The 13911-nt window shown below is 41.5% G+C and overlaps 1 protein-coding gene across 3 annotated transcripts in view; it reads left to right on the forward strand.

The window, feature by feature from the left end:
* Nucleotides 1–13444, forward strand: part of APPL2 (adaptor protein, phosphotyrosine interacting with PH domain and leucine zipper 2) — a 50050-nt gene extending 36606 nt beyond the window's left edge. For 2 of the 3 annotated variants that reach the window (XM_006271650.4, XM_019489300.2), the window contains exons 11-21: nucleotides 1289–1477; nucleotides 1824–1866; nucleotides 1949–2005; nucleotides 2111–2199; nucleotides 4810–4962; nucleotides 5149–5201; nucleotides 7851–8025; nucleotides 9107–9143; nucleotides 9276–9416; nucleotides 10662–10709; nucleotides 12368–13444. In XM_006271650.4, the coding sequence (XP_006271712.1) occupies nucleotides 1289–1477; nucleotides 1824–1866; nucleotides 1949–2005; nucleotides 2111–2199; nucleotides 4810–4962; nucleotides 5149–5201; nucleotides 7851–8025; nucleotides 9107–9143; nucleotides 9276–9416; nucleotides 10662–10709; nucleotides 12368–12499 (1117 nt within the window). In that variant the 3' untranslated portion in view covers nucleotides 12500–13444. Of the gene's footprint in view, nucleotides 1–1288; nucleotides 1478–1823; nucleotides 1867–1948; nucleotides 2006–2110; nucleotides 2200–4809; nucleotides 4963–5148; nucleotides 5202–7850; nucleotides 8026–9106; nucleotides 9144–9275; nucleotides 9417–10661; nucleotides 10710–11511; nucleotides 12343–12367 lie in introns of those variants that run through there. The other variant, XM_019489301.2, reaches the window with a different exon arrangement.
* The last annotated feature ends 467 nt before the right edge of the window (nucleotides 13445–13911 follow it).

The following is a 13911-nucleotide window of genomic DNA, read 5'->3' on the forward strand; positions in this document are numbered from 1 at the left end:
TGTTTTGTTTCACCCTACTTAACTGGCAGTTCATTTCTATTTAATTCAAACACTGATATTTTACCTAGCTTTAAAGGTGTATTATGGACTTTTGTTGAGGTGTAACAGCAATGTAAATGGTGGGTTACAGTGTCACAAGAATGACTCCATAGCCATGTAGATATCTTCAATGAACTGCTCCGCTTGTAAAACTATTTTTATAAGAACATATATCCCATTTATGCTGAAAGTTCTGCTGCTGCTGCCCATCCCTGAATTAAAGTACTATAAAATCTTGTGGTGCCCATCTGTGTTATTTGGGCATCAGCACATTCACTTAGGGAATACTGCAGATGATGATACCGTTTAGAGACTTGGGACACTCATCACTTGCTTCTGCTTAAGCCTCCAGGTTGTCAGGGAGTAGTCTTCTGAGGGCAGTGCCTTTGACATCTGTTGAAATTTGGATTAGAAGTTATAGAATCCTTTGCTTAAAGTAGCACTGCTCATCAGAACATACTCAAAATGTCAGGAGAGAAATGGGGGTCAAATCCATGTATTTAATCGGGGCTTGTATCTAAACAGAGTTCATTCAAAGCGCATAGCCTCAGGACTGAAAAAAGGCCATGCATTTACCCCAGATTAGTGGGAACAGTGCTCTTTCAACACACAATGCTGTCAGTGCTGTGGATTCCCAGACTGACTCACCCCTGCCATTTTCAAGGCTTCTAATAGTTTTGAAATGACTGTTAGAAGCTTTGAAAGTGAGGGGAGCTAGTCAGTTTTAGGACCTCTACTAACATAGCATTGACAGTGCTGTCCCTAAGGAACATTGCTTACAGCAGGGTCACTGCTAGTTTCAAAAGCAAGGAGCTCATGCCATTTTCAGGACTTCCCATAGGTTCTAGGCAGCTAGTACAAGACTTGACAAGGAGGGGAGAGAACAGCTGTGAAACTAACTAGCTCCAGACTTTGTTAAGGCTAATAGCAGCCCTTCAACAGCTGCTTCCCTTTCCCATTTCTGGCATAGTTAAACAGAGTAAAATTAGTTACAAAGGAGAGTTACGGTTAGTGGGAAGTTAAACTTAATTTTACACAGTTAAATAGCATAAAGCAGAGATTAAAGATGCTGTGCTTTTATTTAAGCAGTTGATGCACTTGTTGCACTGTACACAGCAGGCAGCAAACTGGGACAGGCATTGTGTTATGCACTTGAGCAAATTCCACACTAATCCTATGGGCATATGAGTGGAGAGTACATTGTATTCACTCCATGCTAACAAGTCTTACTCCCATGTGTTCTCTATAGTAAAACAGGCCTGGTGACTACAACCTGGGACAGACTGTATTTCTTCACCCAAGGTGGTAACCTGATGTGCCAGCCCAGGGGAGCAGTAGCTGGAGGACTGATTCAGGACTTGGATAACTGCTCCGTAATGGCAGTAGACTGCGAGGACAGACGATATTGCTTTCAGATCACTACTCCCACAGGAAAATCGTATGGGTCACAAGTTTTCCACTAGAGAATAAGCCATAGCAACTCAATCAGATAGGGTTCCAGAATGCATGATTGATATGCTAACAGTTTGGTAGGGAGAGCCATGCTAACTGAGCTGGGTTGCCAGCTTCCATCATAATTTTAAGAAAAGGCTTTTACTTTTACATTTAAAGCTGGTGCCCGTGCTGCATATATGATAAATGCTGTCACTTAGGTGCAGTTTATTCATGTGGTTTCTCTCATCTAGCAGATAGAAAGGCACCATTTGGTGGCATGTACCTTGGGTTTAGAGTTAGATGGGCCTGAGTGCTAATGCAAGCTCTAACACAAAACATTTGTATTTTAGGGGTATCACCCTTCAAGCAGAAAGCAAGAAAGAATATGAGGAGGTAAAATATTCCCCTGCTTCACCTTTTTCCTCTTCTACATCAGGCAGTTTGGAGAGCTCAGTTTCTTTTCTCTCTCTTACAGTGGATCTCTGCAATCAACAACATCTCCAGGCAGATCTATCTCTCAGACAATCCAGAGGTGGGTACTTGCTTGTTTTAAACTGCTCTTTCAAATTTGCTGTTCTGGTGGAGCACAGAGCCCACAGCATTTCTGCAAGGGGGAAATTGTATTTTATTTTCTTAGGCTGTTGCAATCAAGTTAAATCAGACAGCGCTGCAGGCAGTGACCCCCATCACCAGCTTTGGGAAAAAACAGGAAATGCAGTGTTCCAGGTAACATTTTTGCTTTTAGTGTTGCACATTGAGTCAGACTCCACTTAGAGGCCAATAGACACAATGGGGAGCAACTACTACCCCAGGTGCTGTAAGGTAGTCCATGAGAGTCTCAGCACAGTCAATGGGACTCAGTAATGTTTCATATTCTGTTTGTCTAGCGCAGCTTGTGAGGTCAAGGCTCTGCTCAGTTCCTGCAAGGGGGGAGGGGGGGGGGTGTCTTTCCCTGGTTATTTGTTCTCAAAGTTACAGTTTTGTAAAGAGAAAGTAAAGTTGAAGGAACTCCATGACACTCATGAGTAAAGCCCTCCCAAATTCACAGTGGAAGTGGGCTGCACTGCAGCTCCTTTAATCTTGCAGATTCCCCTGCACACCTCCACCACCACTGATTGGTGGAGGAGCCCCTCTTGCAGCTCACTCCCAGTCAGCAGGGAAGTGAAAACCATGGTTTTAAACATTGCACCATTTTTGCCTCCCCACTGCCAATTGGCCAAAGGGCCCAGGAGCCCTTCTGCTTGCTGTTGACTGGCAGGGAGGCCAAAACAGTGCTATGTTTAAAATTGCATTTTTTTGCTTCCCTGCCAACCAGGGATGAGCTGCAAGTGGGGCCCCTCCGCCAGTCAGCAGCAGTGGGGCACATGGGGGAACCTGCAAGATTAAAGGATTAAAGCAGTTTACTTCTGCTGTGAATTCGGTAAGGCCCGACTCATGAGGTTCCCTGCCACTCACTCAAGAGAGGGGCAAATGCACCGATCATGGGAGATGTAACTCAACCAGGGGTGTTAGCCTGTTGGAAAAAATAGGGGGCATTCACACACCAAACTACAATTCTCATGAGGCACTGCACCACAGGAGGGCAGCACCATTGGTAAGGTTATTCCTTAAGCCAATGCAAGTATGCAGTAGCCATGCCTCATCATCTTTGTGTGTGTGTTGTTTCCATACCGCACGTTCCTCTGCCATGAAAATCACTAAAAATTTCCATGCAAAATCATAACCTTGTTTATGAAACAGATGCAGTCCTTGATCTGCCAGGTCTCTGGGTCACAGACTGCTTTGTTTATGCATTTATGTCTAGCACAGCAGGATTCTGGTATCTGGTTGAGGGTTCTTTGGTGCTACCCAACACTCATAAAAACATTTTTAGTTTCTATACAGTATCTGAAATCAATGCTAGTCCATGGAGTCTGAAACAAGCAGAAGTTCTCTTGCCAGATAATTATTTGGTATGATTCTGTCTTGGTTGTTAAACCATCACTCTCCTTAGAGGCTGTAAAGCATTGAGTAATATAATGCTCAAACTAAAACAAAACTTTTTTTTTTTTTTTTTTTTTTTTTTACAAACCCCTATTTTCCCTTTCTTTTTTTGCTGCCAGCTTCCTCCCCACCAATTCTTCAGTCTTTGTGACTGGGAACCAGAGACTCTGAGTTTATGCTCTGTTCCTAAAAGGCAGTGGACAAAATAAAACAAGGCAAAATCAAGTAGCTGTCAGTTTTTAATGCATGGAAAAATGCTCTGTGAACTCTGTAAACTTTCATTAGGACATTTGAAAGCCTGGGTTGTTCCAACCTAAACCTTTAAATCTTTCACTTTTTTCTTACTTAATATTCCCCTCCCATTAAACACCAATTCCTTCCAGTTTTCTATCATTCCTGCAAGGCACTGGGACTGTCAATTAAATACAATACCCCTCTCATTTTGTTCTGAATGTGGGAATTTTACTTTGACTACAGTTTACAGGGAAGCAAAAAGGTTACACTAAAAAGGTTGATTTATCTGAAGGAAATTATCTGTATCTAATCTAGTTATAGTGGAAAAAGTGAGTTTTGTTACATTGCATTAGTCAACTCTGCATAAGTTACTACATAGTCTATAAAGAGAAGGCATTATAGAAATGAAAGTTATCAAGCATTCTGCCACCAAAATGAACAGTAAAAGCATCAGACACGAAAGTGGTAGTTGGTTTCTGCTTCTAGTATTTCCTGCAATTGCAGATTCCACTCTCTTACGAATTCTTTGAGTCAAAGAAGAAAAGTTGCTTAATGCACATCATTTGTTCCTGGATAGTGTACTGTAACAAGCCAGCAGCTAAGAGCTTAGTGGTTTTCATTATTACATACCGTTATGTTTTAATGTTTTAGGGTTTTTATCCTGTTTTTTACTGTAAACCACTTTGAGCTTTTTTCTGGGGAGATTGGCCTATAAATCTCACACACACCCACCCACCCCTGGAACTTCAGACAGGCAGCTCCACTTCTTCTGGGTCTCTTATTTGAGCAGATACAGTTCTGACTGTAGCCAGTAGAGGGTAGTAGTCCATGCACAGAGCACCCAATTAATTGCAATAACTTCACCAAGAGCAAACATGACAGCTCATGTAGAATTTTTACTCATAATATAGCAACATTTACTTTTTTCTCTCAGGGATATTGATTATGAGGGATGAGAGAGATTCAGTTATGAGCTTCAGGAACTTGTTAATATTATAGCACACTTACTAGGGATTGTGAATATAGATTAAATTACCATGTCAGATTTGGAGTTATCCTGGTTCCCTTTCGAAGTCAGCTCACATTTTCATTTGAAATTTTGGTCCATTTCAATTTTAGACAAAATGTGAAGAATATCGAAAATGATAAGATCATTCCCAATGAACCAAGTAACATGCAAGATTGCACACAGTTAATTGCTCCTGGAACACCCATCCAATTTGACATCGTCCTTCCTGCAACTGAATTCCTGGACCAAAACAGAGGTGGCAAGTAAGCTCGGACAACTTTCATCACTTTGATAAAATGACTGGAGAAGAAATAGCTACTCCCTTTACAAGCATTAATGTTCAGTCATCAAACCAGTCATTAGAACTGCCATAAAATCTCATGCTGATGTGCTGCTGCTCTAAGCACTTATTTAATTGGCTAATTTTAATTTTTTAACATATGTTACAGGCGCACAAACCCGTTTGGAGAATCTGAAGATGGCAAGAAAGATGAGGAGGAAGGCAAGTACTTCATTGGCACTTTAGTTTTTATCACGGCCATAGGTTTAATTCACCTGACAGCCTTCTTTGCACCCCTCAATAAAAGCCCCTTGCATTCTGGAATGGCAGCAACAGTCCTATAATTAAAGCTAAAACTAGCTTCCTCTAGCAAGCCTGTCCTCTCAACGTCCTCACCCTATATATACACATGTGCTGCTCCTTGACAATGTTCTCTCTCATCTAAGAGTAATTTTATTTCCTTGAAGGTTTTTTGGGGAGGAGGGGATACAGGTGAGCAGAGAGTATTAAAATAATTCCTGTTGACTTCTAAAATAATTGTTTTGGTGCATTTGAATGGGATGGGAGACAGAAACTCCATCGTAAGTGCAGTAGAACAGCCCTTTTTCAATGTGCATTTCAGCTCCCACAAGCTAACCCATGTGTTTTGAAGTGCTGTGCCTTGGGGGGGGGATCTAAGATAGGATTGATGGTGCAAAACAGGTTGTTCAAGCAATAGGGATGGCTCCTTACCAAAAGGGTGACGTGACATCAACAGCTTTATAGTTCTAGACTTGTTTTGAACAAACCTGGGATTCTAACTATGATCTTGTTTCCCCTCAAATTGGTACTGGCCACTGAAGGCTAACTACAGGTGTACACACACCAAAAAGGAAAGTAAAAATCAGATATAATATATGGCTTCAACAAAGCTAAGGGGAAGTCAGCAGTGCATGTACCATTTTGTTGTAAGGCAGAATACTTGCAGGAAATCTGTCATCCAAAAGACCAAATAGCTTGATAAGACATGTCATGGGCCCTGGAACCAGAACAGCAGCTGTGGACTGCAAGTACAAGTCTGCCTTTGGCAGCTTTCTACAAGTCTGTGTTGTGCATGCTAGCTTCTCACACTCAGCAGGGGCTCTTTCTAAAAGTTTTGCTCTGGGACCAACTACTGGTTTAAGAGCTAATATTTCAAAGTACTTTTAAAACCACAGACCGACAGATCTTTAGAAGCATCGTCAAAGAAAACAGCAATACATAAATACATGGAAGATGAAAGACATTGGCAGCACTAAGGGAACATAATCATGCTGCATGCACTTACCAAAGATATAGACTGACAGCTTCTCCTACTGTAGCCCCGTGGTGTGTGCCTGGAGCGCTCCACATCGTTCAGAAGATTGAGTCTATTAATGTCTGCCAGAGATGGGGCAGGTCATCACGGAAAGGCAGAGCTAAGGTTGCTTGTTCGTGCCTTCACTCTGCCTCCTGGCTTTCGAAGGTTTGAGTAGTAGCATACTTTGCAGTCTGGCAGATTATGAGGCACTGCTAGCCAAGCGCAATTTTGCATCACAATTTTGGGACAGAAAATACTAGCATTGTAGGCTGTGAGTTAACCTTGCAATAGCAGTCTTTTAACTTCAGAAGGTTTGCATTGAACAGTAGTAGGCAGGAGGAGTGAGACAGTAACATGTTAAAAATAGGAAGGGAGACCAGAAGCTGCTACTGGCATTAGCAACTGCATCCTGTATTAGGCCCCTTAACTGCACCCACCCAAAAGTACTTCCTTTATACATGCCTCCCTGGAATCCTACCAGGAGCAGGAGACTTTCCAGGTGAGTTGTGGGGACCTTAGTTTGTCAGCTGTGTAGGACACAGACTGTCCCTGCTGTATTTACTTGTACACCAGTTTGCAGAAGGGATCCTAAACCAATTAAGGCTTACAGGGGCTACTGTATAGTATGTCAGAAAGAAGAACAGATAGAGATGGGTACTTCTAAACACTTTTGTATCTTTATAAGTGGAGTGTGTGATAAGGCAGGGGTTTTCAACCTTTTTGGGTCAGCGTAACCCCTGCGGCTGGATACCAAGGGGGGGGGGGAGGGTGGCGCTGAGTGGAGTGGGGGGGTGGCCGGACACCAAGTTGGGGGAGTGGCACACAGCCGAACGCGTGAGACCTTCTCCTGCCCTCTGCGTCCAACTGGGCAGGTGGCACTTGTGCAGGATGGTGCATGGCAGCACTCAGTTCCCACCCACGTGTACCCCCTAGGGCCTTCTCAAGTACCTCTGGGGGTACGCATACCCCTGGCTGACAACCCTGTCTTTCTTTTTTCCTAAGATGCTGAGAGGAGAGAGCGCGAGCCAACAAAGAAAAGACCGTCTTGAAATGAAAACATTGGAAAATGGATTTCACAAAGATTTAGAATCAAGTATTAGCTTGATTCAGTTTCTGAAATGCAATTCTTTTATCACATTTTTTCTTTTCAAGATTAGTCCAATTAATGACCAAACACAGCAGAGTTGGGGCAAAGTGGGACAGAGGAGTGTATTATTACAGAAGGTCAAAACTGGACAAAAAGTTAGGCAAACATTTCTAAGGATTTCAAACAGCTCTAATTATTGTTGGCCTTGCACGCAATCCAAGCATTCTTAGCAAATGAGGTCAGCCTAAAACCTGGGTATCAGGGAGTACATTTGAAGAGAAAGTGATGTGGAAGGCACCCCCCTCCTCCCCCCGTTATGAATGAAATGTTTATTGTAGATTTTCAAAAAAAACCCAACAATTTATGGTTAGAAAGGAAAAAAAAAAAAATCAACAATCAGACATCCAATAATGATGAACATATGCATAAAGCCATGTAGTTAAAACAACCATTCCTTGTCTTGCAGATTCACCGTTGAAACAGATGTTTGTAGTTCGGTTTTTAGGGTCTATGGCTGTTAAATCAGACAGCACAAATGAGGTGATTTATGAAGCTACGAGACAAGTGTTGGCTGCTCGTGCCATTCATAACATCTTCCGTACAACTGAATCCCACCTCATGGTCACAAGCAAGAATCTAAGGTAAAGTAAAATACTTACCATATTTTGAATCTTTAGGGCTACAATGGGAAGGAAAGTGCCTATCTGCTGGTATCAGATAGGGTGTTTTTAGAAAACAGCCTCCATTTCCCAACAAGAGGGCATTTGTAACAGCAGAATTCAGTAGCTGAAAGCCCCACTGTTACAGGCAAGCATCATTTCAGGTTTTCATTAAAAACTAGTTGTGCCATAACAACACAAGAGTTTATGGCAAGTGCACAGTTGCATATTCCCTTTCAAGACAGAGCAATGGGGGCCTGAGCACTTTGCTCCTTCTTCAGTGATTACAGAAGGTTTTGCAATAGAGGAATGATTGAAAATGGCTCCACAGAAGTTTGAGACAAATGATTTCTCCTTACAGAGGCAGGTCCCATCTCCTGGAGCTCACTGTTTTAGAGAGCCCCAGCTCATATTCAAGTGGTTCATTTCTTGCCACACCATAGTTAGAAACTACGCTCCAGGTTGATACATGTCCCACCCAGGCTTTGAGGACACAGCAGCGCTGTGCATTTTTTTAAACATGGTAGCAAAGTGATGTAGAAAGAATGGCTTCCACATAAATCCTCTTACCTCATTTTTATCACACACGCATAGGACATATGCTAAGAGACAGCACCTGTCCTGTTCTTAAAATGCTATGTTGACTCTACTGTGTTAAAGTAGAATGGTCAAATGAGTCACTCCATTAAAGCTTTTAGTCAGGAAAGACAATATGCATGTCAAGTCTCCCACATGTAGAAAGTCTTTATTTTGGGTGCCCCATATCAATTTGATATTGAGTATTTTCAAGAACAAGCTTGTATAAAATACACTTGAGCTGCTTACAAGTTACACCTACCTTTATATACAAGCAGCCCAGGCACAAGGATAGGGCACTGAACCAGGACTTGGTGGAACTGAACTCCATTCCTGGCTTTACCGCTCATCCACTGTGAGACCTTAAGCAGGGCACCTCAATTCTGTACATCCCCATCTGTGAAGTGTACAGCAGCCTGGGGCCTACTGCTAGAAGATACTGGAGAAACACTTCACATTTCTTATTTACATTTTCTTATCATTGCAGGTTAATAGATCCTCAAACTCAGGTGACACGAACCAGCGTAAGTTATTCGTCCTTTGTTTTGATAGAGAAATTGCAGTCATTTATGTTTCTCTTTGATTTTCGCTTCCCTCTGTAACATTAAGTTGAGCATTTTTTAGTTCTGAAAATATTTTAATATGCTTTTTTCCAGTTTGAACTTGCCAGCGTGACACAGTTTGCTGCTCACCAGGAGAACAAGAGACTGATTGGTTTTGTGGTCCGCATTGCAGAAGCCCTGGGGGAAGAATCCATGAGTGCATATATTTTTGAAAGCAACACAGAAGGTGAAAAGGTATCTAGCATTTCATATTGTATTTTATAAAAATAATTAGTCCTCGCAGAAAGCCATCTTCTGGAAGCCTGTCAGGGGTAACTCAATTTCTTGGTGAGTGAGAAAGGATGATGTAACTCTAGGAAACGAGCTTATAGACAGCGTATCAGCAAGTACAGCAGGAAGGAGCATCTGAGCCTGCTGAATCTTTCCTCAAGCGATTTAGGAAAGAATCAGTCAGGCTGCTTGCAGACATTAAAAAAAAAAAAATGTGCTTTACCAGAAACAGCAGCACATTACAGATCCTGCAGAGCTGGGTCAAAGGATAGATCTGGTACTTCAGCAGGGCTTTTTGGCGCTTTTATCTAAAGCCGAGTCAACTGGCTATTAGATAAAAGCGCCAAAAAAGCCCCACTAAAGCGCGCAATCTGTACAGAGGTTGGGCAAGCCAGGTCCAACTAACACGCTGCCTCTTCTGGGCATATGCTGGGCTTGGCGTGGGAACGTGGCGAGTTTAAAGTAAAGCATTGGGGGGTTTTTTGGTTTTGGGGGCTTTTTTTAAGCATCTGCAAGCAGCCTCAGCGCCCAACCCCACCCCTAACAGAAACAAATGTGTCAGCTGGATTGAAACAAGTACTTCTAAAGAGAGGCTGAATTTTTCAATAAGTCAAAGCAGATAATGAAAGGGGAGAGCTGATGAGTTCCCTTATCTCTCAGACCATAAGGCTTCTCAGAGAAACAGAATAAATGCAGACTGTTCCTGTAGCTTGCTACTGAGGGAGTTCACGTGCACCTGTGTGCTGTATGCAAGCACTAAAACAGAAGAGGAAGATAAGGATGAAAAGGAAATACCTGGTGCAGTTTTCTGTGTGTGTAAAAGTTAAGCTGACTTAGGACTTCTTTCATTAGAAACTAAAAATAGTTTTGAGGCTTTACCACAAATGGGCCAGATCTTTTTCAAACCTGCTTGAGTCACTGAAAAAGCATTAAGACACCTCCTTTTGTAACACAGCCTCATCTTAGTCTTATGACTAAGCCCCTAAAGGTACCAAAGATGAAGAGAATTTATCCACATTTTGCACTAACAGTTTTACCAGAATAGGATGGAATAGGAGCTCATAAGCACCTAATAGGTAAAATGAGATCTGGCCCTAAGGGTCTGAACAATCTTAAATGGTGAATTTTTATTGATATGTCATAAAAAGTAAGACAGATTCTACAAAAAAGCCTTTTACAAAAAACTAATTCCACTTATTTCTTCTACAGATCTGTTATGCAATAAGCTTGGGAAAGGAAATCATTGAGGCTCAAAAGGTAGGAGTATACTTTTATTTGATTTCCATTGCAACCTTCATTTTAATGCTCATTCTTGAACTGCAGAGTTTTGGCTGCACTGTTTGGGCACATGATACAAGGTTACACTGCATCTTCCACAGGTGGAGACATTGCTGTTGCACTTAAACTCAGTCACTGGAAATGCATGAAAATTACTGTAACTCTAATAGCCCAGTTTGTGAAAAACCACGAATAATTCACCAGAGATATAAAAATGCAGCTAATTCAGCATAAGAAGATAATTCTTGAAAAGTTAAAAAGCCCCTTCAGTTGATGTTAAAGATGTACCTAAAAATTAGAAAATTTGAGTTTTCCAGACCTGTTCTTTTCTGAAACCATCCACAGCCCTTCATCTCTGGATGAAGGAATAAGCTTGAAGTTCCTGACAGGAACAAGAATATTTCCTAGCGGTGACTGTAGACTAAAAGCACCAAGTTGAAATGATGAGTTTTTAAAAACACCGCTTCAATTTAGAGCCCTTTAAACCCCTGTGTCATGCACACACCCGAACTTGGCTGCCTTTCTGGTGGCAGGGAGGAGAAAGCGAGCTGCCAGCGGGCAGAGGAGTCCCTGGGCTGCAGAGGGGGCTGGTGCTTCCCTTTGCGGCAGCAGTGCCCCCACCAGCACCCACCTGCAGGCACCCAACTCGGGTAGTCCTGGGGGGCACCGCAGCCACGGAGGGAAGCACCGGGCCCTCGCACAGCTCAGGCAGGTAGGCAGGCTCCAGGGGGGGAAAAATAATTTAAAAAGATCAGGCCTGCCACTTTTTTTTTTTCCTTAGGTGGAACCTGCCTTCCCAGGCTGCTGCCAGGCTGCCTGCACAGCCCCTGAACTGGACACAGCCCACTACTTTGCTCTGTGGTTGTAGGGCAGCAAGCTAAAACTCCTCGGAGGAGTTTTAGTTTGCTGCGCCCCAAGTCATTTAAGACAAGTTATGCAGCCGAGTTTACTACAGCAGCTGGCATTATTGCACAATACACTGCCGATGCGTGCAAACACCAACACCATTAAAGCGGTGCAAAAGCATTAACCTGCTTTAAAGTGTCATGTGCACATGCCCCTCATTTTGTCTACGCACAGACTAGAATGTTAACATTTTAAAACTTAAACCATAAAAGAAAAAAAATTCACAACACGCCTGGATTTACTGCACATTTCTGGCATTGCTGGAGTGATAAAACAAGTTGGAAATGAAACTGATTGAGTTTTCCCTGGCAGAAATATTGATTCAGTAGATAAAGTACCATTCTGTCAGAAAAAGAGAGATTAATGTTTCTACAGAAGTCGAGTTTTTCAAATGTTTTACTGCATTTTGAGTTTTATTGTAGTAATTATGGGAAAGAAAAGCAAATAAAAGGACATATTCTCAGGTATTTGTGAAAATGACTCATTTTAGTGCATGATTACTGAGTCCTGACCTTAAAGGGTCCTTCTTCTGACCTGCTTGCAAATTTGAAGTGAAAAATCTCATTAGGCATAAATCATCTTTTTCTTTTTATTACAAAGGCAGGCCCCTCTATGTTGGATAAAGAGTAGCAAGAAAAAAATAATTCTGGAAGAAGCAAATTCATAGAAAATGATATACTAAACTGAAAAATACTGCAGCCTGCTGAACTTTCTTCATTATTTCATTTTAGGATCCAGAAGCATTAGCTCAGTTAATGAGGTCCATGCCACTAACAAATGATGGAAAATTCATGCTATTGAATGACCAAGCAGAAGAAGATGGAACTGTATGTGAAGAGAGGGGGGAGGAGTCAGAAGCATAAACCCTTCACTCCTCATATGCTGGCTAAAAAGTGCAGGGGGCAGCAGAAGGAGTTGGGTTGGGTTTTTTTGCAAGAACCTCTTCTTTTACAATGTTTGTACATGTGTGGCTGTTTCTCCAGCCCAGGAGAGAGTGTATGGTGTTATTTCAGCGGAGAGAGAGAGAGAGAGAGAGAGAGAGAATGTGTCAGTATTAGCTCCCTGATGCTGGAGGTTAGGTGGGAAATCCTGACTATCAGTAGCCAAGGGTTAATGTCACATTACTTCAGATTTTTGGTCAAATGTTGAGGTACTGAGAATCCTGTCTTTACAGATTTTAGTAGCAGTTGTGAACACAGCCTTTGGGGGAGGGGATGGTGAAAAATGTCAGGTTTCTTAGAAGTGTCCTGTCTTGATCATCAGTAATTTCCATAGTTTGCATGATGTGCATCTGAACTGAAGGTTAAAGAAATGCACTATTACTATATTTTCAAATGAAGTTATTTTTTAGTTTCTAGTGTACTTAAGTGTAACAAGAATGATCTTTTCTGCTAGTCTATTTACAAAACAAATTTCATAAACACTAAATTTTTCCTATTAATATAATCTATTTTTGTATTGCACCTAGAGCAAGCTTACAAAAATCTAAGTGCCTATTCACCTTTGTGGGGACCCATCTTATACATACTGTAATTAAGTAATGAATATAATGGTACTCGTGGATTTATTAGTTTAAGTATCATAAATATACAAAACATCATCCAGATAGATATAGTAACAGAATTTACTTGTTTGTTTGTGGTTTTTTTGTGTGTCTGTGTGTCTTTCTAAAGAAGTCACCAAAATTAACGGTCATATAGAGTCATGTAAGTTTGTATGCTTAACTTTATTAGAGCATTTTAAGTCCGACAGATTACAGTCATCTTTAATTAAAAAAAACCCGCAGTAATAAAATGCTAGATTGCAAATTTCTGACATAGTGATTTTTTTTTAAACTGTTTGGTGCTTGAAATCAGACCCTTTTTATTTTGATTAAGTCCAGTATCTTTCTCTGCTTTAATCTGAAACAATTTTGTTGCATAAAACTTGCTGGCATGGTTTGGCCATTTTGTGTTGCAGTCAAGCAGCTAAATGACCTGTTATATTGCTGCAGAAGGTAGATAGGGAAAATATTTTAGTGACAAATCTCCTATATCTGTCCTAGCAAAAAACACTCATTCTTCATTGGTTCATCTGTTCTCTGTATCCAAGACAGTGGTTCTCTGCCTTTTTAGGCTCAAGGCACCCCTTGAAAAATGCCAGCTCTAGGTCTTCACTTATGCTTTTGACTAATGGGAAACGATAGAGAAAATGTTCTGCTGCAAAGAGCTCAGACCACGTACGGTTCCAGAATGTTTTTGGAACTTACAGATTTCTGTTTGAAATCTCTGGGTTT

This window comes from Alligator mississippiensis, chromosome 4 (genome assembly GCF_030867095.1).
Source record: "Alligator mississippiensis isolate rAllMis1 chromosome 4, rAllMis1, whole genome shotgun sequence".
Classification (NCBI taxonomy): domain Eukaryota; kingdom Metazoa; phylum Chordata; order Crocodylia; family Alligatoridae; genus Alligator; species Alligator mississippiensis.